Source organism: Rhinopithecus roxellana, chromosome 1 (assembly GCF_007565055.1).
Source record: "Rhinopithecus roxellana isolate Shanxi Qingling chromosome 1, ASM756505v1, whole genome shotgun sequence".
NCBI lineage: Eukaryota > Metazoa > Chordata > Mammalia > Primates > Cercopithecidae > Rhinopithecus > Rhinopithecus roxellana.
The window spans coordinates 71,196,644-71,223,894 of NC_044549.1; the positions used below are offsets into that span (position 1 = coordinate 71,196,644).

General features: G+C 38.9%; 2 protein-coding genes and 1 long non-coding RNA gene across 12 annotated transcripts in view; 2 read left to right on the forward strand and 1 right to left on the reverse strand.

Annotated features, from left to right (window-relative positions):
- ATXN7 (ataxin 7) overlaps positions 1–3,529 on the forward strand; it is a 139,306-nt gene extending 135,777 nt beyond the window's left edge. For 6 of the 8 annotated variants that reach the window (XM_030922355.1, XM_030922313.1, XM_030922269.1 and 3 more), the window contains 2 exons: positions 888–954; positions 2,708–3,529. In XM_030922355.1, the coding sequence (XP_030778215.1) occupies positions 888–954; positions 2,708–2,817 (177 nt within the window). In that variant the 3' untranslated portion in view covers positions 2,818–3,529. The remainder of the gene's footprint in view (positions 1–887; positions 955–2,707) is intronic. The other 2 variants (XM_030922393.1, XM_030922482.1) reach the window with 2 other exon arrangements.
- Positions 3,530–3,535: 6 nt separating this feature from the next.
- LOC104653844 lies at positions 3,536–15,307 on the forward strand. Its single transcript, XR_746733.2, has 3 exons — positions 3,536–9,352; positions 12,877–12,932; positions 14,897–15,307. It is a non-coding gene; the product is annotated as an uncharacterized LOC104653844 (long non-coding RNA).
- On the reverse strand, positions 13,652–26,282 carry PSMD6 (proteasome 26S subunit, non-ATPase 6). 3 transcript variants are annotated; one of them, XM_010352896.1, is made up of 8 exons: positions 25,952–26,282; positions 24,989–25,194; positions 21,959–22,104; positions 21,482–21,701; positions 21,262–21,370; positions 16,474–16,642; positions 14,010–14,087; positions 13,652–13,859 (listed from the first exon to the last, which is right to left on the reverse strand). In XM_010352896.1, the coding sequence occupies exons 1-8, from the start codon at positions 26,094–26,096 to the stop codon at positions 13,763–13,765; spliced, it is 1,170 nt and encodes a 389-aa protein (XP_010351198.1). In that variant the 5' UTR covers positions 26,097–26,282; the 3' UTR covers positions 13,652–13,762. The 3 variants fall into 3 exon arrangements, with proteins under 3 accessions (XP_010351198.1, XP_010351199.1, XP_030778721.1); XM_010352897.2 differs by lacking the exon at positions 25,952–26,282 and adding an exon at positions 25,533–25,945; XM_030922861.1 differs by lacking the exon at positions 25,952–26,282 and adding an exon at positions 25,312–25,486.
- Between the last annotated feature and the right edge of the window lie 969 nt (positions 26,283–27,251).

Sequence of the window (27,251 nt, forward strand, 5' to 3'; positions counted from 1 at the left end):
GAACTGCAGAAAGCATCAGGCATGACAGCAAAATCATAATTGGAGGGGAGTCCCTTTATGAGATAGCCAATAATGTGTTATCCCAATGCTGTGAAGTGTGTGCCATTCAAGGCTTTAAGGAGGGAAACAGGCATTGTTTCCTGGATAGTGGTTCTTTAGTATGTTCCTCTGAGGAAAGCTGGGCTAAAATTAAACTGATCTAGAAAGGGGTGATTTAAGATTTAAAATGAGGGCCGGGCGCAGCGGCTCATGCCTATAATCCCAGCACTTTGGGAAGCTGAAGCAGGCGGATCACCTGAGGTCAGGAGTTCGAGACCAGCCTGGCCAACATGGTGAAACCCCCGTCTCTACTAAACATAAAAAAATTAGCTGGGTGTGGTGGCGCACGCCTGTAATCCCAGCTACTCAGGAGGTGGAGGCAGGAGAATTGCTTGAACACGGGAGGTGGAGGTTCCAGTGAGTCAAGATCACACCACTGTACTCCATCCAGCCTGGGCAACGGAACAAGACTATATCTCAAAAAAAAAAAAATTGTATTCTTTTTCCCCCTCAAAAGAATTTCAGATATTCTGGTTAAATCTCACCCCTTATTTTCTCTTCCCGTTTTTGAGGGAGGCAGGAAAAACAGGATTCAGTACGGGCATAGCAGAAGATTGAAATCTCATTCCAAGCTTATAGTTAAAAAGAAGTCTGCATATGAACTCATCAGTAGAGAAGTGGCTAAGTGGTTGTGGGATCCATAATTAACCATGACTTTCTCTCTTAGGCTGTATTTTTGTCTCGTCCCAGCTCTTCTGCCTGTTACTGACCTCACCTGTAGCTGTTTCTTCCAGCTTCCTTTGCTCTAACTTCCAGCTCATCTCTCATCTTGTTATTTTATTCATCAGGATATCTCCTCACCTTGCTTACGAACAGGAATTTCAGCAACATCACCCCAGAGCCCTGATTTAAAATGTGAGGCTCTTTTTCATGGTTTTTTTTCCCCTTCCTCGTCTTCAGAACTTAACTCAAATGCCAGCCAGGTTAGAACTTTTTCAGAAAATACCAAGAAGTTTCTTAGTATTTTCTTAGTGTGATATAATTTTCCTCTAATATTTGGGTGAATTAACACCCAGTGCCAAAGGTATGGGGAAAATATTTGTGAATTTAACCAGCTGCATACATTATGGGTTATTATGTGTTGTTTGGTATTCTGATCAGGGGATTCCTGGACAAATCTTGGTTTGTAGTTACTCATTACAGTTTATAAATCCAATATAAACACAGAAGACATGGTGTACCCATTATTCATCACACCGTCGTTGAGAGTAGAGTCCCCAGGAGACGTGATCCCCATGGGAGGGGCATCCCATTGTGCTGTAATGTCCATCTCACATATGTATTAGTGAGCACACTGTCTTCATTTAGACAGGAGTGTAGATCTTAATGCCCACAAGTAACAAAAAGGACAGAAGGGGGCCAGGTGGGGCACAGCAGAGATTTGACAGTGCCTACTAGAAATAGGGCGACATGGAGCAGCTGCTTCCAGACATTGGTTACCAGCTTTAAAGAGAGGCTGCAGATCTGGACTTGCATGTGAAATTTAGTCGAGATATATGTGTGTATGTGTGTGTGTGTGTGTGTGTGTGTGTATATATATACACACACATACATACATATATCCACATACGTAAATACACACATACACTTGTTTTTTTCTCTTCTTAAATCTGGTATAGCCTATGTATCTGTGGGCTATCTTTGGCTCATGACCTGCCATTTTGCCACCTTTGATTTTTACCATATAGTGGCACTGTGTCTTACTAGAACAATGCAGACAGCCTAACTTTGGGCTTTTTCCTTAAAATCAGTTTCCACTTAAATTTGTGTTTGAGAGAGATTTTCTCTGCAGAGGAATACTTTTTTTTTTTCATGCTGCACAAATCCTGGGGCAGGAGTGGGGGTGCTTGCTTAGAGATCAAAGGATCATTGAACCCCAAGAAGTGTTGCACATTTTTATGTCTTTGTTCATTTATCTTATAGCTTTCATAAGAATCTCAAAGGGACTCATGACCCCAAAATGCTTTAAAGAATGCTGCTGTTATAAAAGTAGGGATCTCTACTTACTGTTCCTTGTGGAGCTGCCTTTAAAACAAAAATAACTGGGCTAGTTGAAGTTTTCTAAACAAGGGGATGAAGAGTGGGACATGCTAGGAAGTCTGGGAGATGATGGGGTTGGGTAGTGACCCCCAAGAGTCTGTTCATGGCCTCTGCCACCAAAGATGTAAAAGCCCACTGTGAATGCCAGAGTTTCCTCTCCCCCAGCACGGGCACTGCCTTGAGTGCGAACTGTCACGCCTGTGTGTGCTAGCCTTTGACCTTGTTCCCTTCTCAGTTAACAACCTGGAATACCTTCAAGGACACAAAATCAGTAAATAAAACCAACAGGCAAACATAAGAGCCTTTTCTCTAAGCTGGAAACCCAGGCCTGCATCTCTTCTAGCCAGTTGTCTAGAAGTGAATCTTTGCAATGATTGTGCCCAGTAGTAGTGAAGGCATTTGAAAGCTAAGGCCAAATTCTGTAGCTGACTGTTCCTGGTGTCACTCAGTCAATGGAGACTTTAGTAGTGTGCAGTTTTTGGAATATTCTTGTTTAGAATCAAGAGAGTGCAGTGTGCAAACGCTTACTTACCTTTTCATTATTTCCCCACCCCCTCTTCTTTGAAAGCCAAAGGCACGTCCCTGACAGCTGAAAATAGCACGGGGAGGAATAATGCGGACACTTTTGAGGACAAGTTACACCTCCACTCAGCACTCTGGACTCCACGATGCCTTTGAGTCTGTTTTCCCAACCTCCTGTGGGCCTCAAGGGTAGAAACCTGCCTGGCTGTTGTTTTAACAGAGGATTTCCCTGAAGCTGTGTCTCTAGCAGTGAGTACTCATAAAGGACACTGGATCAAGTTCAGCCACCGAATTGCTTTTATCAGTGTTAAAGTGGTCTGGACTGCTTGTACCAATCTGTGAGAAGTTTTTGTTTTTGTTTTGTTTTTTAATTTGCAGTATATCACGGAGCCACTCTTCAAGTAGATTGGCTGGGCAAAAGAATGTTTTGGCAAGAGCATTACTGTAGACCTTTCTCCCTCCTTCCTTTTACTACCTTTTTTTTTTTTTTTTTTAACACTGTCGTCTGTAGGTCACTCTCCAGCAGTTAGGCACCTTAACTGGAGACCAGAAACCTTCCAGAGGACAGAGGGCTGCATCCCAAGCAACCCTCTGAAGAAGGAAATTAGGCTTTAGATTTTGATAGCAGTGTTCCAGGAATGAAATACGGATGTTAGCCCAAGGCACCATGACAAAGTAGCCCAGCCTTTTGAAAGTAATTTGGGAAAAGAAACTGTCAGAAGTTTCTAACTTACAAACTGGTTTGAGATTTTCGATGCCCAGACAGCAAGTATAAATTATTTTGGAGACTTACTTTTCGTGATTCAAAAGCAATTCTGTGTGTGTGTGTGTGTGTTTTTTTTTTTTTTTTTTTTTTTTTTTTTTTTTTTTTTTTTTTTTAAAGAAAGAGAATGCAAGCTAGTTTTGAGAAAGGAAGGCCAAATTGGGTCAGGGGAGGGTGGGAATGAGGAAGTTAAAATCACTATAGGGAGAAAAAATTTTTTTCAAGATTTCCAAAGAGAAGAAATTTTCTTAATCCATTAAGTTTTCATGGTAAACAGTATGTCAGATTGGGTTGGTTGTCCTACCTAGTCTATTTTTGAAAGTCACCTTTTAAAGTGACATTATTAGATACACTTAAATGTTTCCAAGGCACTCTCTGCATTACCCTTGTTTTCCTCTTTGGATACTGTCCTGGGACTAAATGTAGGTTTCCACTTCAGGCACTTCTGGCATTGTGTGTTTTTGTATGCACTCCCCTTCATGCCACTCCAGATATTTATTTGGATGTGGTTGGGGATGAGAGCAGACACCAAGGGAAGGGAGTTGGAGAACATGTAAGTCCCGACCTGAAGGTCTTTTGTGATGTGTGAATAGGATTGCCCTGACCCACACCCTCCTTTCTTGGGATTATACCAGCCATCTTCCTGAGAGTTTTGGAGCCCTCTAGGATATTTTTTCTAGTACCCCAACCCTAAAGAAAGACCTTAATATGTTAAAACAGCATTGCTTGGAGAAGGTGTCATTGAATTCGGGTATGAGCCGGAGCCTTTAAATGGGTGCTTCCACCACTACAGGCTTCTGACAAGAGAACCAGGCACTGTTGCTTAGAAAAACACACAAAGTTGCCGAACACAGGGTAAAATTTCCACGGCACTGATCGTTGCCCTGGCCAGGGCCCGATGAGAGCCAGTCAGTACATCCTTTTTTCCCTACAGTTCTTGGGTTTCAAACTTCAGTTTCAGGGAATTTCAAGTCAACAACAGGTAGAATGAATAAACTTGGTTACCAGCCTAATAATGTGAATTGCTACAGAATTATTCTTATTATGTAAGAAAACAAAAACCTTATGCAGATACTTTAGCTATAAATTGATGTAAAATACTGATTTTTTTAAAGGAAGGAGAGAACAGTATCTTGTTCAATTATTATGCAATCAATCAGTAAATGTTTTTAAAATGATACTACAGGAGAGCTTAGTAAGGAGAGGGCATGGATGGGCCAGTTTGGCATAGTTAGGATAAATCAATGTGGTTTCCATCCCAGTCGGGGAAGAGAGAGGAGGTGAGAGGGAATCAGAACGTACCTGTTGATTCCTTGGTGACAAGTGCAATGGGGTATGGGTAGAATTTATTTTCAGAGCCAAGAGGACTTGATGGTTATAAATAAAGTTGCCTTTAGCAATGGAATTTACAGATAGATCATGTTGTTCCGAAAGATGTGAATAGGATCCATGATAACAAGTTGATTCAGAACAATGTAGATATTTAGATTAGCAAGTATTGAACATTTGATTTCTTAGACTGAGGTTTTAATTGAATTTCATTATGTCTCCCGGTAATACACAGAGCATCGGGATTAGGAAATTAGCCATTTTGGATTCTGCCTGCCACAAACAGACCTATTCTAAACAGTGCTATTAAATTTTAGACTGTTCAAATATTTTATTTTCTCCTACAACTACTTTTTATGATGATGAACAATTAAGACCATTTAAAACACGGGAGTACAAGTATTTTTTTGAATTAAATTAACTTGCAAAAACCAAATTTGCAGTGGTTGGGTTGTTTCTAGACAGACTTTGGTATCAATTTAAAACCAAGATAATTTTTATATTCTTTCCAATAGAATTTCATGACAACTCCTGCAGTTTTCTTAACCTACAAAAAAAAAAAAAAAAAGTGCTGCAATGATGAACAAAGAATTATACAAAACCTACTTTTGTATCTTTATTTTGGAATTTCTTGTTCTATTATAAATATGGAAGTATCCCTATTTCAGAAGACATATTTTGTTAAAAATGAATTGTACATATTTAAATATGTATTTTTGCACAGGTCTTTTTTTCTGATATCCTGTTTTGGTACAATTGAGATCATCTAGTATTTATTTATTAATTAATAAAAGTAAATACCTTTTTATAATTTGAAGTGGTTCACTGCCAAGCCAATAGTTCTAGAACCTGCCTCCTTTACAGTTTTAAGGGATGCCTCTGTTCTGTGAAAAGTCTTTGTCCCTTTTAGTGTCTCGGGAGTGGATTCATACAGATGAAGTGGGCATTGCTTCTTCCTGGTTGCCTGGTTTCCTGATAGACTACATGTAACTAAGTGACACACTGCTTTTCTTTTGTTAGTATTTTATGTGTGAGAGTGTGTGATTGCGTGTGTGTGTGTGTGTGTGTGTGTATACTCTGAGCACATGTATGTTAGTATGTGATGTGGTTTAAAACTAATGGAAAAAACTGAAAAGTGCCTGAACCTAGTTTTAAGCTTAGACAGAATCTCTTTAAAAAGACTTGAATGTTCAGTTGAACTTTTGGAGTTTGCTTTTTTCCACATAAATATTGTTTCTAAAATTTTAGGGGAGGAGTTGAAAACCACCCATGCTGGTAATTTTATAAGGTATTTTAAAATTAAGACCTTTTGGTTCATAGTAATTCAATTGGTGATGGATTGCCTGGTGGCACCAAAGGTTGCAAATCTTTTTGTCAGCCAGCAACTTACACGATGTGTCCGTTTTGTTATTCACTCATGAAATACAATTTAAAATAAAATATTTAAAATATTTTGTATTCCAAAAATATAATACAAGTAAGTACCTCTGAGAACATGAAAAAAATGTATAATTTGAAAAATGTAACTTATAAAGGCAGCTGTCTTCCTGTAAGAGTTCTGTTGCCAAGGAATTTCTTAATGTCGCTCATTCTGTCCAGGGGGTTTGGGGGGATTGGGCTTTGAAAAAATATTGTTAAAAAGTTTGTTTAGCAGAAAATAATCATTTTTACATTTTGTGCAAAACATTTTACATTTTCAGATCATTTAAATGAGCACTACATACTGTCAGTGTGAATGTAGGGCCTTGAAAGCATTTTGCTTTTTTTTTTTTTTTGAGCTTGGTTATAAAAGCAATCTCCTGTGTTAAAAACGTGTGAATAGTTTGGTAATTTGTACACATAATCAAGAGCATCTCAGCTGGACTTTGTGTTGGCTGCTGTATAGAACATGAACAAATGTCAAGGGATAGAAAATTACTTTGGATATTTAAAAGAGAAGAAATATATAGTCTATTTGTTTTGTAACAAGTTTCTGTAAATAAAATAATTTATACTATTTATAAGAAAAGGTTGTGCTTTGCTTTATAAGAAATTAGCTTGTGGAACAAACATGTTACTTAACGGGCAATAAAATTAGGACTTCTCAATAAATAAGGTTGGCTGCATGAAATATTTTACATGTTTCTGCCTCGTTGTGATACTAAACTCTTTCAGTCCACTCTGACTTTTCATCACTTTTGGCATTGAACACCCTTGTGAAGCCCCTTCACTTTAGCCTCCCTGTTATATAAGCTAAATACCTCTAAGACTGGGGGATGTTTCCATTTGCGGGCACAAAGCTTTGCCTTGGATAAATTAGCAACTGTGTAAACAGTGAACACTGCTGTATTCTGGCCTTGCATGTTTGTGAAGGAAACGAGGGAGTTGATGGATTGAGAAACACATTCTGTTTGTACTTAGGTGCAAAATTGATGACATGTAGTTTTGATTTAAGATAAGCTTTTTATCCAGACCTGGTCTAATCTCTTCCTTTTACATACCTCCCTTACTGGCAATACAAGTGCATTTTAGTATTATTTGGAACACAGCATAATCATTTACCTCTAGAAATCCAGACATTTTTACTGTTTGCAAATCATTCTGATAAATTATTTGTGTTGCTTAGAGGAGCAACTGCTTTGTATATTAGCAAAAATGTTCATACCTGATATGAAAGAGTCATGTTGGCTTCAGTTCCTACTGCCCTGTGGACTTCCCATTCCCTCCTTACTTAAGTCAGCCACCCACTCAGTACTTCCCACAAATCTAATCATGAGGTGCTCTCTGTAGGTAAATCCTTTCACCATGGATGTCCTCAAACTTCCCAAGAAAAGGTTCAACTGCTAAGTCAATCTCTTACCCTTTTTAATTCCATTCCCTTGCAGGTATCCCGGCCCTGCATAACAAGATGATCCCAACTCAAGGAAAAGGGTTTAGCAATGTTGGATCTTGGCATATGTGGGATTTCACCAGGCAGAAAGGCAGACAAGAGTAAGATTCTAGGCAGATGGAGCAAATGCGTCGAACATGGGTATGAAGATGTTGAGGAATACAGAATAATTCTGCAGGAATTTTGCTGGATGGAAGGGCCTTATAGGGTTAGAGAAGCTGGTGTCAGACTGTCAAGGACCTTGAATGTCATGGGGCCTCATCCAGGAACACATGGGATCAGGCTTAGATTAACCCAAATGTAACTGTCAGAGCCCAGAGATATTTCATGGTCCAGTTCTAGCACCGTGCAGCTGCCAAAAGTCAAAGCCATTCAAATCTGTACTGAAAACTTTGGAAAATCAAAGACGCACTTAAGTCTCTTTTCCCATCTCTTGAATTCTCACTCTTTTGCTTCAAAGATCTGTCTTTACCTGCCCCTGTCCCCAGTCCTAACAAAAAGCACTCCCCTAAATCAAGTCTAAGTTCCTCTCCCTTCTCACTCCTTTCTTAGTCTCCTCTTTCTTGTAAGAAGTTCTTGCTTCTGTTGTTAATGGAAGTTAATTAAAGTAGTCTTTCACTTTGTAAGGCTGTAATTCTTGGCACTTGTTATCCTCATTTTCTACATCCAAAACCCGTGAACTAGAATATCTCTTAGGAGGTAAGGAAGAGTGAGGCTATCAGCCGAAGAAAAAGTCTCCAGAGGGAAGGGGAGAATCACTTGTAATTTAATACTTTGTCAAAAAAACATCTCTGCCACCTATGGCCCCCCAGTAACAATGGAAGACAGAATCAACAGGTGAGAACCTCGGACAAAAATAAGTTACAAAGCTGTTGTAATCCAGGTAAGAGCTATTAAGTTTCCAAACTAAGGCTGACCATGAGGATACCTGATACTGATTTCAGAAATCTTTTAAAAGTAGAACCAACAGGCCTTGAGGTCTAATTCTATTCAACATTAAAGGGAAGAGTGAGTCTAAGAAGACTTCAGATTTTTAGCTTGGCCAAACCAATTGAGCTTTAAGTGAAATGTGTGATATGGCAATAGAGAAGGAAAAAGACATAATGATAGATTTGAGCTGCTGGTGGGAAATTGTGGTTTAGTGCCCAGCTGGCTGTACAGGCTGGATGGACCTTAGGAGGGAGGTTTGAGCTGGAAAATAAAGATGGAGAGTTGTCTTTCACTTTTAGATGATCAATGAGGTCATAAGGGTAGATGAGTTTACCTGGGAAAATTAGGTAGCTATTCGATTTGGCTTCTTATGTTAAAATAATACTTCTCTAGTTAAGTACTTAATATACCTGACACTGTGCCAAGTTATATATATCCTCTCTTTTACGAAGCCCTCATAGGGCAGGTATTTTGATTCCAATCATACTGATGAGGAACTCCTAAGAAGGTATCTTGCTTAAGGTCCCATGACAAATAGGTGGCAGATCCAGGATAATTCAAGCCTGTCAGAACAGTGATTCTTAATTTTTCCCCTCCTCAGGCTCCAGGAATCACATGAAGTTATGGATCCTGTCTGACCGAGGCACAGGCACACTACATTTTTATAATCCGCCTCCAGGATATCACAAACCTGAAGCCCATCCTCCATGGCCCAGAGAGAAAACCCAGGACAAGACCTTGGAGAAGACTATTTTCATGAAGACAAATGGAGAAAAGCACTAGAGGAAAAAGTCAGAGAGGTAAGGAAAGGCAGAGAAGAAGGGTGAGATTGAGATGGTTACAGGGTTAGAAGTTTAGAGTCGATTCTATTATAATTATCAATGCCATCTACCCATTTAGGTAATGTTTTATTATCCTGTTTAGTCCAGGATAACTGGAACAGCATGTATTGGTTGGGTGGAAAAGTTAGAACTTGGGCAGGGAGATTGCCAAAGAATTAAGAGTATGAGTGAAGATGTGACTGAGTGATTGATGATAGTCTGGATTGGGTATTCAGGGAAGAGAACTGGAAGTCCACCACGTAGAATCTATGCAGGTGCTCTTAAGACACTGGTTTGATTGGAATTACCTTCTTGTTAGATCTTAGGAATCTCCTTCCAGGTAACTTTTTCTGATTAGACAATTGATTTGTTCAGGGTCACAGAGCAAAGTCAACATTCAATTCCATGTGGCCAATACAAGTGAGGGGCTACGGGGCAGGATTCAGGGGCCAGAGTTATCAAAGTGATACAGCACTTTTAGGAACAGGACAGGGAATGGAGGAATTGGAATTCCAGTATTATTTTCAAAAGCAGAACTGGCCAGATGTGCTTGTGATTCCTGGGTGGAAACCATGGCAGTGGACAGAAGCAGCATGAAGGAAAAGAGCAGTGGAATTCAGGTTGAGGAACTGTGAAGCCAAGGGTGTTGTATAGGTTATCCATTTCAAATTAGTTAGGGTTGGGAGGAAGACTGAGGCAGCTACTTGGTTCTGGGATGATCTGCATGGAAGAGGGCAAAGTGACTTGGAGATGTGTGATTGAGGACAGTGAGCACAGTGAGTTGATGGTGTTGCTGGGTTGTAAGCAGCTTCAAAGACATGGCATTTTGGAAGAAGGTGGAAACATAATGGCCAGGAGAACAAGCAAAGGACTAGGAAACATTGAACTGAAGTGCATATGAATAAAACAATCTCTAACCCAGAGGGTTTCAAGAAAAGCAGAGTCCTCAAAAATCAAAGGTAGAGTTTCCCCACATTGATATTATACGAACAGTACTTTGGAAAAGCACAGGTCTCTGGTCACCTTTAAAAGGCAAGGTTGGTAAAGTTGTCAAGGTGCCACCTGCTGGTAGTCTTAACTAAATGGTCTCTTCAAGGGAAAGGGGATATATAATGGTTGGATTAAAGGCTCATCATTGAATAGCAAATTGTCCCTCTTGTTTCTTAAACCCAATTTGTACAGGGAAAGTTATGCCACTGTAAGAGATTTTTAAATGAAAAAACAGTTACACCCTCTGACCATGTATGTCAAGGTTAAAATGGCCTGGATCAGATTGCTACAAATTCCTGATAGCCTTTATAGTCCTTCAGAAACACAAGCATAATGCAAATCTGTGGCTCTATAGCTTTGAAACCAAAACTAGTGATTGTCAGAGCTTTTCACGTTTTCCAGATGGGGATTTTACCTCACTGCCCCATTGCCATTGTGAAGGCACAGGTTTGTTACCAGCAACTACAAGTTTATGTAGCATTGGGAAGGCCAGGGATTATCATAGTTCCCTCCACCCTTTTTCCCCATAATCATGGGGGCAGGTATTTCAACTGTCAACTGTTCATCCTCTTAAAAACATTAGGTTAACGGCAGCACCAAGGACTAATTCAGAATATGAAATTACAGAAATGATTTGCTAATGATTAGTAGCCTTTTATCAATTAATGTTTGGTCAGGTTATAAAAGACCACATGTATTCAGTCATAAAATCCTAAGTGTACTGGAGTATTGCATGCTCAGTGATCAAGTTGTAGGTATCCTTCTAGCCGTCTGGGGCAGGTAAAAGCTGGGTGCTTAACAAAAGTGGTTTTTACACTGTTTCTGTCCTAAGAGACACTGGTATTTAAAAATTGACCTAAAGCTATTATTTCTAATACAGGAAATAGATTACCATACTTTGACATAGCTTTAAAATATTTATCTCTTACTGGATAGATTTACTATAAAATAAAATTTTATTGAGGTAAGAGAAACTGGCATTTTTGCTTTAAAAATAACCACAAAAGATAGTTTATCCTGGTGATGTCATTTCACACTAGGATAGTTAATTTTGACTGAAACCAGGGTTAAAAATAAGATTGTTTCCAACTTCAAAAGAAAACATTTACCAACATGAAAAAGGAACTATGTATAACTGTTTTAGCTCTGTCGCTCTGCAAATATAACTATCATTTCATAATCTTATTTTCATATTGTGAAGCACCCTTGAATAAAAGCAGAAAAGACAGACTTTCAAAAAACAAGCTGTATCAATTAAAGCTACTAGAGACAAGATGGTTAAGAATTATTTGGATAGTTTCTTCTAGCTCAAGCTTGTCCAACCCACAGCCCACGACAGCTTTGAATGTGGCCCAACACACATGTAAATTTTCTTAAAACATTGAGGTGTTTTTTTTTGTTTTGTTTTGAGCTCATCAACTAAGTGTATTTTGTGTGGCACCCAAGACAGTTCTTCCAGTGTGGCCCAGGGAAACCAGAATATTGGACACCCTTTCCTAGTTGATTAACACAGGAGACTTTTAACCATCAACCTCACATGTACAATATTGGGGGTAGTGCAGGGATAACAAACTCAAATGCCAACAGGGGCCAGGCAGGCAGTGTATATGAACAGACTGGGTGGACTGGGGCACACTGGAAAACAAGCTATGCTTGTCGCTTAGCTTATTGGAGCATGAGTCCATAGTTAGCCTAATCTTTCCTTTTTCCAGAGAAGCTAGATATGTGGTTTTTAAACTGTCAACTTTTACGTGGTGACTATAAATTTTTTTCTTGAAAAAAGTATTTAGGGTGTGCCAGTTGCAGCCTGTGGGTGACCAACTGCAACTTTGTAACATTCAGAAGCCACCTTTGCATTCCTGACTAGCTTTGGTTTTCTGTAGAAACCCAAAAAGCTGAGGTTTTTTTTCTTCAAGAAATGTTTTCTAGATAAGCATTTTTAGAAATTCATAGGTGGATATTCTCAAAATAGGCATATTCAGCATTTTAAAAGCCTCCCCTCCACCATAGTGCCTACAGGAAACTCCTTTCAAAACAGCTCTGGCTACATTGCTTTCCTTGGCATATAACCAATGGCTCTTCTTCCAGCGATGAGAGCCACTGTCTTCACTTTTAAGATAATGCTTCTAATATTTTGCCATTAATTACCTTGTGATAGGGCTTTGATTTCCCAGCCTATTATTCATAGTCTACTGAAGAGTTTTTATCATGAAGAAATGTTGAATTGTATCAAATTATTTTCAATCAAATGAGATCATGTGTTTTTTCCTACTAATATGTTAACAGGGATCATTCCCATCAGTAAATGCTCTTTAAAACAACAAAACTCAAAACTCTTCTTTCCTTCCCCTGCCTTTTACAGTAAAATGCCATTTCCCATTCTCTTCTGAACTCACCTCTACCAAAACTGCTCATTAAGGTCACTAGTATCTCTGGTATCTTTCACTTAAGCCAAAAAGCTTAGGATCTCCTCTGATAAATTTTCTCCCCCTCATCCCATTCTAATCTTTTAGCAAATCCAGCTGCCGCTACAATCCATGCCACCGAATGCCATAGTGAGACTTAAAAGGTAAGCCAAATCTGCACTTAAAATTACCAGTGACTTTCCCTGTCTTTCTTCCCTCCATATGTGCATGGGCTTTCCCTCCTTTTCACTTAAATGTCACCTTACCATAGAAGCCTTCCACAACACCTCACAGAAGAGAGCCTATACCCTGTATCTCTCTCTCTCTGGTTTTATATTTCTTACAGTACTTACTCCTATCTGACACACTGAAAAAAAGTAATAAATTGTTTCAAACAGGGGAACAAGTTTGTTTTCCTCACTGCTATTACTATGGTCCTACTTTTGGAAAAAGGATTCAATTTGCTAATATTTACATACAAGGTTTTAGAAAACTAAGATCGGCCTTGGTAGATTCTGTAATCCAGGTTATGTCAGTGTCCTAAAATAGGGTAACTTCCTGTCCTATATGGTTACTTGTTTCTGAGGGAAAGCTTATTACACATTTTATTATCTTCTATCTTTTGTATACTAAGTGGGAGACACTGTTTAATTGTAGGCCACTATATAGTATGTACTCTTCTTTCTAAAAAATCAGGAAGCTTACAGGTAAGAAATAACGGCCTGTGTCACCATCTGTATTTTACTGATGAGGCAGTCAGGATCTGAACCCAGCTGCAATCTTAACACTATAAACCAGATTTTCAATAATGAATAATTCAAGTGACAGTATTTTAACATAAGTGGACCCCATTCTACACGGCATGTGTTTAAGAAAAAATAAATGGAAAGAAACAATGCATATTTATTTTATACAGTTGACCTGGGCACATAGTGAAGTAAGCTATAAAAATTCCAAATAATTATCTCTAAAGGAAATCCTTTGTTACATGGCTTTACATATTAATTACTCTGGAAAGTTTTTGAACTCTGTTTAGTAGCAGATCTCCTTTCTTGATAGTTTCTTGGTACTGCCAGTTCTTGCTATCAGGTCTATAAATAAATTCAAGAAAAAATGAATTATTTACCATTCACATTACTCCATGACAATAGTTCACCTACTTTTAAAATTTAAGGCACTTAAAATTTAGGAATGCCCCTTATTCTGAGCAGTGTAACAAATGATACACAAAATGAGAGTACCTGTTGGTTTCTACTATTTCATTCACTTTATCTATTTTGCAGTGTAGTCTCCCAGCAGCAATAAACCTGGACAGTTCCCTAATTTAGAGAAAAAAAATAACAGCATTAGCTTTATAGAAAATTCTTAGAAAAATGCAAACTGCATTAAAATACTGTCTTAAAATTGTAACATTTAGCTTCCCTTCAAGCTTGTTATTGCATATGCAGTAGTTGAGGCTGTCCCTGATGTTATTGCAGGCTTTAAGTCATCTAGAATAAACATGATCCTAGAAGTTTATATTCAGATAGAAAGTAGATCAAACAATGAAACCATTCATATGTACTCTGAGAAAAACTGTAGGTTAGGAAAAATTAGGGACTAAAACTGATTAAACTAATAAAGTAATAAACTGTTTCAAACAAAAGACCTAAAACAAAATTATGGAACACAGCCCATGGGTAAACACATCAATAGTAGTAGTATTTACTAAAACAACGACCCCTTCCCTCTCCAACATGTCTTAGTGTAAACAAGGGAGGCGAGAAATGATGTAGAATTATTGCTTTGCCCATTTTTAAAAAGGGGATTTCATCTAAAATGTAGTTTTTTAAGGGAGAAAGAAAGAATCCATAACAACCCAGATTTGAAATTCTTAGGTATCACAGAAATTTAAAACAAGGGCTTTTTAGGTAACAACAACTAGAGCTCAATGGTGCAACCTTTGCCTTAATCGTAAGCTTGTCTTAGAACGTGAAGAAAAAAAACTGAACAATTCAAATACTACCGGAATTCAGCTACTACCTGAAAGGTACCAGCTGCCTTGCATTCACTTGTCATCAAGATGACTTAAGGAATACTGCTGTGTGTGCCCCTAACTAATTAAGGCTTTATCATCTTCACATCACAGTTAAGATACTGAAGAGACATAACCTGACCAAGGCCACAGAGTTGGAAAAAGCAGCAAAGCCAAGCCCTTTTTCTCATGCACTGCTCACAACAAGCCACTCCTTCCACTGACTCATGAAAAACATACTCATAATGCCCAGCCTGCACCCTAATGAACAACCCTCTTGGAGAGTGGTCATCTGACTTCAATTTCACAGACTAGAATTCAGAAATGGAACAAAATATTGGGATACCTGCCTTCTGTTTTGGGAAGGATCATTTAAAAAATGTGTTGGTGTCTGAAACTTACCTTCAAGTGGTTAAAAAACATAAAATGTATAGATTGTGACAATATGTTAAAAGGTACTGTACAATTCTTTAGAATGTTATGGATGTTTGAAATTTAAAAAATACTAAAAAGAAAATGGTCTTATTTAAAAGAAATGCATCTTCATTTAAAGTTTCCACTGCAGACCATTGAAAAAACCATCATCAACATTTACAAACACCCACATGTGGGAGCCACCGATCTAGATACCATCTGGACATCCCATATTGTGTATGTCTCTTCCCCAACTCTACTCTTACCATCCTCGTCCAAGCCACAGTAACATCTCCTCCAAGAGCTACTAAACAGCGCAACTGGTCTTTGCTACCTTACTCTATATAAGACACTGCAGAGGACCATGTAACTTGGGCTCAAAATCTTCCAGTAGCTCCCTATCAAACCTAAATTAAAACTCAAACTCCATTCCATGACCTACAAGACCCCTACACAAATCACCTAACTCTCCATATATTATCCTCACAATCTCCTACTGCTCCCCCGACGATGCTGGAGCCACACTGACATTTTGTGTTCCTACAACATCCAAGCTTATTCCTGACTCAAAGCCTTAGCCTTTTCTATCCCCTTTTCTGCATGCAGAAGGACTCCGTATGCCTGACTCTTCTCAATTCAAATCTCAAAGCAAACCTCATCTCCTCAAGCATGCCATATGTAAGGATAGCATTTTCTCATCTCCATAGGTTCATTTCTATGTGAAATTACCTTTTATATTTATTGGCTTCCTTGCCATCTCTTCCCTACTACTACAATGAAAGTCTGTGAAGAGGGAGCTGTAAAACAATACCAAACATACAGTAATGGCTCATTAAGTATTTGTTCAATCACTGATGCAAGTACTAAAAGTCCCACATTTAACAACCAATTTGAACAGAATTGCAGCAGCAACCTAAAAACTGGAAGGAATTATCAGAGGGGATATGACCAACTGTAAAATACGAGATCTAAGAGTCATTACTGTAGCTGCAGTGTGGTCTACAAAGAAATTACAGAAGACAACTCTGGTAACAACTGGTCTAATGACCTTTAACAAATCACTTAGAGTCACTACAACTCATTTTCCCATCTGTTAATGCAAGGGGCAGATATGAGGAAGGCAGAGGTGACAGGATATGTTTTGATAATATTGAGGAAAAAACCTCCCCCCTCCCCGTCAAGGTTGAGGGAACCAATGTAAACAAGTAAACTGTACAAGTTCATGTATTAAAAGGCAACTTTAAAACTTCAATTAACGTGGCATTATTCAGACTTACTGATCAATGAATTCCACACCAACACCAAATGCTTCTGCCATATAGCCAAGGGTTAATGACCTGTATGATTCCAGCAGCTGACTGTATGCATGAATTCTCATTTCTCTTACATAGTATCGATAATGAGGGGCAAAAAGCCAGTCCTTTTTCATTTCCTGTTCCACAACCGCTGCAATGAATAAAATGACAAATTATAAGACTCTCCTTTTCAGATAAAAAGATTAAAAACTAAAGCAACACTAGTTGAGTCCAACAGATAGATGAACAAGTATCAAATTTCTCACTGCCCTTCCACATCATGTCATCAACAATGGCAGCAACAGCAGTAATAAAGAAGGCCAGGTATGTAAACATCATCCTTAAGTAGCAGGTGGCTATTTGACATCAGCATCAGAAAGAGCTCAGCTTCTAAAGGAACTTGTTCACAGATGACAAAGTTCCCGTACTAACATTTTAACCATGGAGAACTTCTTATGCCTTAAGTAAAATAAAGTGAAATTCATTTTTTAAACAATTCTAAGAGAGAAACAGCAGGTGCAGTGAAAAATGATTTATACAGACCAGAAAAAAGGTATAAACCAGACATTTTCAAAAAGCAACAAAACTCAGAAGCAAGAAAGCAAAGACTGATGACTCCTATTTCCTGTTTATTTGTTCATGTAAATAGTCTACATAACAAAACACTATGAACAAGGTTTGAAGACAAATGATAAACTAGAAATTTTATTTACAATGATGAGTTAATGGCCTTGATCCAGAAAGGTCTTTAGAAGTCAATTAAACAGTAAAATGTACGTAGAGTATTAATGAGCAATCCACACAAATATAAATTATTTTACTGAATAACTCCTGTATATCACTGCTGTAGATAGTTATATGGCAGTGAACCAAAAGACAAGATCCTTGCTGCCACAAAAACTAAATTTTCAAAGGGCAGAGACAGATCAACAAATACACAAGATAAATCCTGTGAAGAAAATAAAAGTAACATGATACAGTGACGAGCAAGTCCTCCACTGGATTGGAGTGGACAGGGAATATCTCTTTGAGGGGCTGGCTAAGCACAGAGCAATGTAAATGATAAAAAAGTCTGAAGGCAGGAAAAGCATGGTTAAGCCCAGGAACAGAAAGGATGGCAGACTCAGTAATGCAAGCAGGAAGACAACTACAGGGATACAGAAGGTGAGCAAGAAAAGAGACTCTAGAGTATACTTATGCATGTGGTTTCAATGAGATGGAAATCCCTGGAGAAGGAGAATATTTGTTTTTAGTGTTGGGGGTCAGGGTGGGATTTAAGCATACTTTGGCAGTGTTCAAGTGGATACGCCTATTAAACAGCCAAGTGAGGACACTAAGGAGGCATTAAGGCATGAGTCTGGTGCTCCAGTTTGGGGCTGGAGACATGAATTTGTCAATCACTGCCATTCAAACGTATCTGATGGCACAAAATGAAGATAAGAGACAAGGGCAGTAACTCAGTCTAAGGCAGTCAGTCACTGAGAGGTGTAACAGTGGATGAGGAGGTAGGTCCAGAGAAAACAAAACAAGAGCATGTTACTGCAGAACCAAGAGAAAGCTGTGGTGAGAAGCAAAGGATGGTCAACATCAAGGCAGATAAAGATGAGCAAGGGAACACATGATTTAGCAACATGGAGTTCAATGGCCACTAACCATGAGATGGTACGTATTCTCACTAATAAGAGAAATGCATAACACATCAATAAAATTATTTCTGTTCTCTCAGACTGGCAAAGAGTATGGAGAGGGTGGGACAGGCTCTCTCAAATACTATAGACTGAGAGAAGTATAAATTGTGTAAATATAAACTGGCATATTTCTGGAGGGCAACGGTGGTCAAGACACAATATATTTAACCTTTGGAAAGTTCCATTTCTTAGACTTTTTTCCCAAGGAAATAACAAGTGGGAAGGATGCATTGTTGGAGTGTTCAAAACAGGGTTGCTTATAATAGGGCAAAACTGGAAACAACCTAGTTTTCTGTCAGTAGAGGATAAATTATGGCATAGCCAATACATTGAAATACTAGGAAGTCCTTAAGAAAGGATAACGTGAAGCTCCTAGGAACACTACCTGTTCAATTTGCTGCTATTCTCAATGTTAGTACACGACAGCCACTCAAAAACTAAATGACCAATTATATGTATAGTGACATGAAAAGATACACACATTACTTGTGAAGAGAAAAAAAGGTACTTACAAAACAGCATATAAAATACCTCAATACATAAAAGTGTTACATACTTGTATCTCTGGATAGTGTGTCCCCTGAAGGACACACTTGAAAACCTGATTAACAGCAGTTGCCTTTAGAGAAAGGACACTGGTGATCATATATTAGAGAAAGACTTTTTCTTCTTTATATGATACTGTTTACAACTGTATCATATAAAGTGTACATATAGTGTATAGTATATGTGTACATATAGCTTTGGTTTTTAAATGTTTTTTTCTTTTTTAAAGTGCATATAATAAATGAACAAAAGGTCTAGAAGGATATATAACAAAATATTAAAATCATTGTCTCGGGAAGAATTTTATGTGAGTGAATGCATGTATGGATTTGGGGGTGAGGTGAGATACAAAACCTTTTACTTTCTCAGTTTATTTTTGATTTCTAAATATAGTCAGGTATTACCTAGAAAAGGACACTACTTCCTTTTCCAATTGAATTATTTTAGAGCACATTAGTACCAAGTACTACCCTGCTGTCAGGGTCATTATGAAGATTAAAAAAAAAGCATAAGGTCTGCTCCCAGAAATTCTAGTTAGCAAAGGAGACAAACTAGGAAATTATCACAAAACTGTGTGCTAAGTTTTAGCAAGTGGGGCATGTGGCCAGTAAGTATATGAAAAGATGCTCAATGAAACTAGTCATTAGAGAAACACAAATCAAAATTACAATGAGATATCATTTCACACCCACAACGATACCTATAATCAAAAAGACAGAAATTAGTAAGTACTCGATGTGGGAACACTGGGACCCTCACACACTGCTGATGTGAATGTCAAATGGTGCAGGCACCTGCTTTGGAAAACTGGCAGTTACTCAAAAAGTTTATTAGAGGGTTACCATTAAAATGCAGCCATTCCACTCCATATGTCCACAGAAAAAGCTGTACACAAATCTTCATTATAGCATTATTGATAGTAGCCAAAAAGTGCAATCAACCCAAAAATCTATGAACTAATGAATGGATAAATAAAATGTAGTATATACGTACAACAGACTATCATTTGGCTATAAAACAAAATGAAGTACTGATACATGCTACAACATGGATGAATGTGAGAGCATTATCAAGTGAAAAGCCAGGAACAAAAAGCCACATATTTTCTGACTGCACTTAGATGATATGTCAAGAATAGGCAAATCCGTACAGACAAAGTAGATCAGTGGTTGCCAGGGGCTGGGGGAAAGGAGGAATAGGGAGTGACTGCTAATGGGTATGGGTTTCCTTTAGGGGTGATCAAGATGTTCTGGAATTACTCTTTTCAAAACCTTGCCAACATACTAAAAACTACTGTATTGTACACTTTAGGGAATTTTATGGTATGTGATTTATACCTCAATTTTTTTTAAAGCAGGGGGCATACAATAAGAGCCCCAGGAATGCAGAGAAGAGATTTGTTCTGACTCAGGGAAGCAGGGAAGGGTTCCATATTTGAGTTGAGTGATGACCAGGAGACCCCAAGCATAAAAAAGGGAAAAGAGCAATTCTACAATATAACCTTATGTACAAAATCAACGTAACTTTATGTGTATGTATGAGAAGATAAGGCCAAGTGAGTAACTCATCATGCTGGAGAAACCTGTTCCTACATTACCTGAGGTAAGTACTATGAATTCTCACAAAGCAACCCAATTTGTATGCATGGAGAAAGCATCCAAAAAACACTGGGCCAAAAGCCACTGCAAAAACATTAACAGTTATCATTTAGAATCCTCCATTCCTACTTTTCACCAACGCTATCTATTAAACCAAACACCTTCTGAAATTTGCAGCATAAACAAGAGACTATATCAATGTCAAATTTTAAGTTTTGGGAAAGACCCCTGGGTCAACTTGATGCAAGCTAATTCTTCTATCATCTTAATAGTTTGTGTCATTATTAGGAAACCAAATAGCCAGGAAAGAATGGGGACAAGAGGGAAAAACAAGCAAATGTGTGTAGGCAGGATCACTACAAACTAGCTTTGAGGGAATACAATTATGTTCAACAGATTATTTTCTTAACCCATAGCCCTTGAAAATGATTTGCAAATCAGCACAAAGATTTAGCTATTTAGCTATTGCATACAGAATAACCTATTGCTGAATTCAAGGTTCAATTAATCTCTAACCCAAATCACATTCAGAATTCCCTCACTTCTTGCTCCATTAAGCCTAATATTTATAGCCATTTGCTAACTTTTGCCTTATACCCCATTACGACTCTAAACCAGGGGTCTGGCAAATATCCCCAGCAAAGGGCCAGAGAGTAAATATTTTTAGGCTTTGCAAGCTACATAGTTCTCTGTCACATCCTCCTTTTTTAAACAACACTTTAAAAATGCAAACTTCATTCTTACCTCCTGGGCTATACAGCAGGCCACAATCTGATGACCCCTCTTCTAAACAAAATTGGGCACATTAGGAATACTGATCAAAGACATGCAGCTATCTACACACTACATTTCTCAGATGGGTAAAAAATCTTCTGAGGTTATTTGCACATAGGATCAGGAGTAAGACAGATAATCAAAAATATCAATTCTATCCTTACCTAATGATTGGAAGAAAACAGAGTAACGGCATTCATAGAGTGAAAACAGATACTGCCGAACTGCTGGAAGACTGTGCAACACTTCAAGAATCTCTGCTCCTTTAATGACCTAGGTATTTTAAAAAACATATATACAAAATTTAAAAATGTACACTTTAATGATTTTGTGTATTTAAACAAAAAAAGTATTTAAATTTGAGTATAAAAGTTTGGTCATTACCTTTTCCCTGAGATCTGGTCTTTCTAAGGCAATCATACTGACATAGACAGTATAAGTCACAAATGTTTTATAATCCATGAGTTCATAGGATGTAAATGTTGAAACAGTGTCAAGGAAGAGTTCGGCTGCCTGTTTGAAATCACGAATAGCCACACAATAAAGACCCTGATACACTTTTAGGCGGTTTCTCCTGTCCCAGTCTCCTCCTTCTTCTATTAAGCTATGAAATAAAAACAGTAAGATCATAGTCTGGAAACAGACAAAGCCATGTTTGAAAAATTTTCTGTTATTTGAAATGAGAAAACAACTTTTAACAACTTGAACCAAAAGGAAATATTTAAAATATTTTACTAAATAAGTACATCAATTATTTGACCAAACTTACTGGCTGTAAACAAAACAGGCAGTTTATTATATCAACTTCTCATTTGTAACATCATAATTTAGAGAGAATATAATCCCACTGTTAGAAAGTACCTTTTGGCCTTTTCTGTGTTTCGTGTGATGAGATCATTATCCATATAAAATAAGCCAATCCTAAGGAGATAGAATACAATATCCAATCGGTGACCCAGGGCCACAGTTTTGTCATATGTCTTGCGAAAGGCTGTCAGAGCTCCCTCCTGTCAAGAAAGCCAAGGCAATAGGTTAGAAAAGGCTACAAGTTTCCAAAAAAAGCTATCAGCTGTCTGGGATTTTCTTCAAAAGTTGGGGGAACAGGTAGGAGTAGAGGTACAACAAGATGGCCATTAACTGGTAATTGTTCAAGCTGGGTGGTAAGTACACAAGGGTTTATTATTCTACTTTCTCTACCTGTATAAAGTATAAAAAATACATAAGAAATGCCCAAGCATATACTTAGATTCTGGAAAACAATTTAAGAAAAATATAATATATTCACAATTGTTAAGTATTTTTCTTTGTTCTGTATATTCAATGTTTTCTCTCTTTAATCACAATATACTGTTTCAAAATAACTTAATCATATCTGAAGGGTTTTGGAAATTGGATATTAGTCGCTATTAGAATATGACTTAATTTGTAAATATATAATTTTCTCTCAAAGCATTGTGGGATGTTTCCTTTGCTTTAAAGACAAGAATATGAATAAAATAATTTATTCACACTTGGCAGTTTTCATTATGTGTCTGCCTGGTTTGTTTTATGTAATTATTAGTTATATTTCATAAATTTATAAGAGACTGGGAAGAGAGCAATGGATACACCTAGCACTCAGATCTTGGTTTTTAAATACTATCCTCCACTAAAAGGAACCAGGGATCCTAGGAGAAATGGATAATTCTAGGTTTATTAGAGTGAAAATAACAGGTGAACCTGTGACATTTTGTTTTATCAGAAAATAAGACTAATGAGATATGTCAAAAGGACAAAGTGTCTTGAAAGAGCCTCTACTAACAAATTTGCAACAAACTTAGCACCATAAAGAATAAAGACTCTCATCAGTGGTAACAGTGAATAATAAAAGCCCACTAAGTCCATTAAGTATTTAGTAATACTAAATAAAATAGGAGGGGAAAAGTTCTTTTTGGAAGAATGATATTTAATAAATACAGAGGAAATATAATATTAGAACATTTTACAACTTCCTGATACTGATTCAAGCATGTCCTTGTTGAAATTCTTCAAAACCTGAATCAAAAGTTTGAAGTTTCTCATTCATATGTAATATATTAATCTTTAAAACCAAACCACAAATACACAGCTTAAAAGTAAATGGAAACCACTAGATAATTCTAAATTTTTATGTATTTTCCAAATTTTTACAATGACCAACTCTTAAGTTTACAACCAGAAAAGAGAAAAAAACCTCGTTTTAGACATACATTACAGAACATTTAGGCACTTATTACGTGCTAGGTACCAGCCTAAGCTTTTTCCTATCTTTAATCCGCATTAAGTAGAAACTATCAGTACCCCTATTTTACACGAGGAAACCGAGGGTTTCATAAATCATACTTACCAAGGTTGAAAATAGAACCCAGGCAATCTGATTCAAGAGTTGACACTATTTTTATTTTTTTATATTGGCACCATGTCATTCTATATCTAAATACTTCCAGGCAAATAATTTAAAATTAAGAACATTCAAAGCCCATTTTCTTAACCACTATTACACAGTTACTCAAATTTCAAAGATCCCGTAATGGTGGGTACCCCTCTGGTGCCCTGGTGGTGGAGTAAGCTGGCTGTTATATAGAACAACTGGCCACACATATTTAAAAAAAAAAAAAAAAAAAAGTTCATTGTCCCAACAATTGTTTCATATACTATACCCTAGAGAAACACTAGCATATATACACAGAGACATACATAAGCATGTTTTTACAGCAGCAGTTTGCTAAAGCAAAAACAGATGAAAACACCACACATGTCCAACAACAGCTGAACAGGCAAATAAACTATGCCAGAGCTAGCTCTACTGTGGAACATTTGGCAGCAGTTAACCAGGATGAGCCAGATTTATGTATGCTTGCATGGAAAGACCTCTTAAATATGGAAAGACCTCTTAAATATAATGCTGAATGAAAGGGGCAAACAGGACCGTACACTAGTACACTATGATCCCATGTACGAAAAAAAAAAAAGACTAAAAAATTTCTGTAGGTATTAATTTTTTTTTAAATTGGTTCTTTTATTGAGCATTTATATTTTTATATATAAAATTTTACATAAAAAAGATTTTATGGCCGGGTGCAGTGGCTCACGCCTATAATCCCAGCACTTTTGGAGGCCAAGGCAGGTGCATCACCTGAGGTCAGGGGTTCAGGAGTTCGAGACTAGCCTGGCCAACATGGTGAAACCCGGTCTCTACTAATACAAAAAAAATAGCTGGGTGTGGTGGCGCACGCCTCCCTCAGCCTCAGCTACTCGGGAGGCTGAGGGAGGAGAATGAGAATCGATTGAACCCAGGAGGTGGAGGTTGCAGTGAGCCAAGATCACTCCATTGCACTACAGCCTGGGCGGCAAGAGTGAAACTCCGTCTCAAAAAAACATATATATTAAAAAGTTTATATAAATGCACAATAAAAGAACTGAAAAGCCTATCTCTGGGCAGGTACAGAGTAAAAGATCAACAGAACTTCAGCATTTACTATACTGTTTCTTAGTTTCTGCTAAGGAAAGTATTATTCGTGTAAAGTACTAAAGACACGAGACCAGTGCTTCCCAACCAAGTGAGAAAACTGCTGAAAACGATCCCAATTTTGTAAAAGCAGTAAATAAAATTCTCTAGATCTACACTTACGTTTTTATTGGCATGGGGTGAAATGGGGAAGAATACAGTCCTAGCTGCTGTTTAGGGAAATGGCAAGGCATTGCATTGGAGGCTTTTTCATCTTTACATTGATTCACTAGTACAAGCAAGCATGATCACCTTTATACTTTTTCTAAAACGAAGTCAATTTTTTTAATGAGGAACGATTATCTGGAATAGTCCCCAATTTTAGCCCATACTAACTACAGAGAGAGGAAACCATCTCCACTCACTTTGTCACCTATCCGGCAGAGGTACTCAGCCTTTGCCATCATTGCATCGCGAATTTCGCTCTCTCCTAGATTCTTCTCTGCATCTTCCAGCTCCTCATCCAAACGCTTCAACTCGTCTTCATTTGCCTTCTTCATTTTATTGAGTAGGTCCACGTCTATCTGCCAGTCGAGGGATCTGCACAAGGCTTCATAGTAAGGAGCCATGTCTGACATGCAAGAAGAGGGATGTGTGAGTGGGGACACCTGTGCCCTCAAGTCAGTCAGCCCACGTCTTTCACCCCCCGACCCCCAATAAGTCATCCACCAGTCTCTTCCCCACTAACAGGAAGGCATGTGATGGCGCTTAATAATCGACTTGGCAAAACATGAAACGTATGCTGGTGGGAGGTTTGCGTGAGGGCCAATCCTGGCACTGCCAACCTCTACTAGGGCTGGAGGGAGGGCAATCTTCGGTTTGCTCTTGCCGGATTCTGTTCCAAAAGTCTTCAAACAGGGAAAGACTTTTTATACACACATACTCACATACATATGTTCAAACACTCACATTCACTATAGAAGGGCCAAAAAGAATCGAACCCAAATTTCCTTCCACAGGCAAGCTGAACTCTCCTGCTGGAATACCCCGCGCCTGGGAGCAGTCCCGAATGACAGTAAGTCACGGGGCCTTTACCCTGTGCCTAGCACCGGGATAAATATTAATGCCTCACGACTCTCCTCCAAGCTGCCCTTACAGAGGAAGGCCGCACAGAGATGCAAACCGCTCCGAGATAAGGCGAGGTCCCCCAGGGTATCCCCAAACCAAAGCAAAACCCTAAGGACGGGAGAAGCCAGGCCTGGTCTCGGAGACCCCGTCAGTGGAACGCCCCGGGGTCTGGAGCTCCATCAAAAAAAGTCCCCGCAGGCTCCGGAACGCGGGGACGGCCCAGGCCTAGGCCGCTGACTCGGCGCTCGTGCGGGCCTCACTGTTATCGCGGACGGCCGCCATCAGCTCGTCGCGCACGGCAGCGTCTCCGCGGTGCTCGGGCAGGCTGAGCAGGAAGCGCAGCTGCGCGATGCGTAAGTCGGGATTCTTGGGCAGACCCTCCTCCTCCAGGTTCTCCAGCGGCATCGCGGCGATGGGGACAGCGGCTGACAGGAGACAACTCGGTTCCGACCGGCTGCGGCAGCGGAAGCGGAAGCGGGAGGAGTCGGCGAATACGCCCGGCAGCCTCCGGCCCGACTTCCGGCCCCGTCGCCGCCGGCAGCGTCCTCTGCTGGACACCTCCGGGAACGCCTCGCCCGGCCTGGGCGCCTGCGCCCCAGTGTGGTCACCGGGAGCTTTTACACGCTCAAGGCCCCGGCAGAGTCGCAGAGTGGGTGCGGCCCAACTCAAAAGCCCAATTTCTTGAATCTCTTTCTCACTCCCTTTTTAGCTATTTTACTTTCCGTTTGTAACTGATGGTACCTTAAGATTTTTTGAAAACTGAAAATGTAATAACAGCATCGCTAAAAAATCACCGTAGTTTGTCGTTACTCTTATGCATCTCATTAAAATCATCTTCATGCTGCGAGGTAGTACTATTAGCCTATTTAGTAGGTAAGACAACTGAGGCACAAAGACGTTAGGGAAACTGATCAACCAAGGTCATGTAACTGCCGTGTTGCAAGGCCTAAATGAAAACCCCTATCTAGAACTCTAAAATTCACATTATTTCTGCAGTTTTTAGAAGAAAAAAACTGCACCCAGGATTCTGCGTCATAGTACAACAGCATGATCGTTTTGTTTACACATAAATTAAATCAAATCATTACATGCCTGCATTTTCAGCCTCCTTTTGTTCATATTGCTGTAGATCTTCAGAATTGGTCACGGTTACATTAAATTCCGTTTTGTTTTTTTGAAACGGAGTCTCACTCTGTCACCCAGGCTGGAGTGCAGTGGCACAATCTTGGCTCACTGCAACCTCTGCCTCCCAGCTTCAATCGATTCTCCTGCCTCAGCCTCCCAAGTAGCTGGGATTACAGGCCTGCACCACCACGCCCAGCTAATTTTTGTATTTTTAATAGAGACGGGGTTTCACCATGCTGGCCAGGCTAGTCTTGACCTTCTGACCTTAAATGATCTGCCCACCTCAGCCTCCCAAAGTGCTGGGATTACAGGTGTGAGCCACCCTGCCCGGCCTAAATTCCATCTAATGGATTTACCATAATTTACTTTCACTCTTCCCTCTCTTAGAGGTATCTTTAGCTTGACCAGAGTTTTTACTTACGTAATATAAAAACT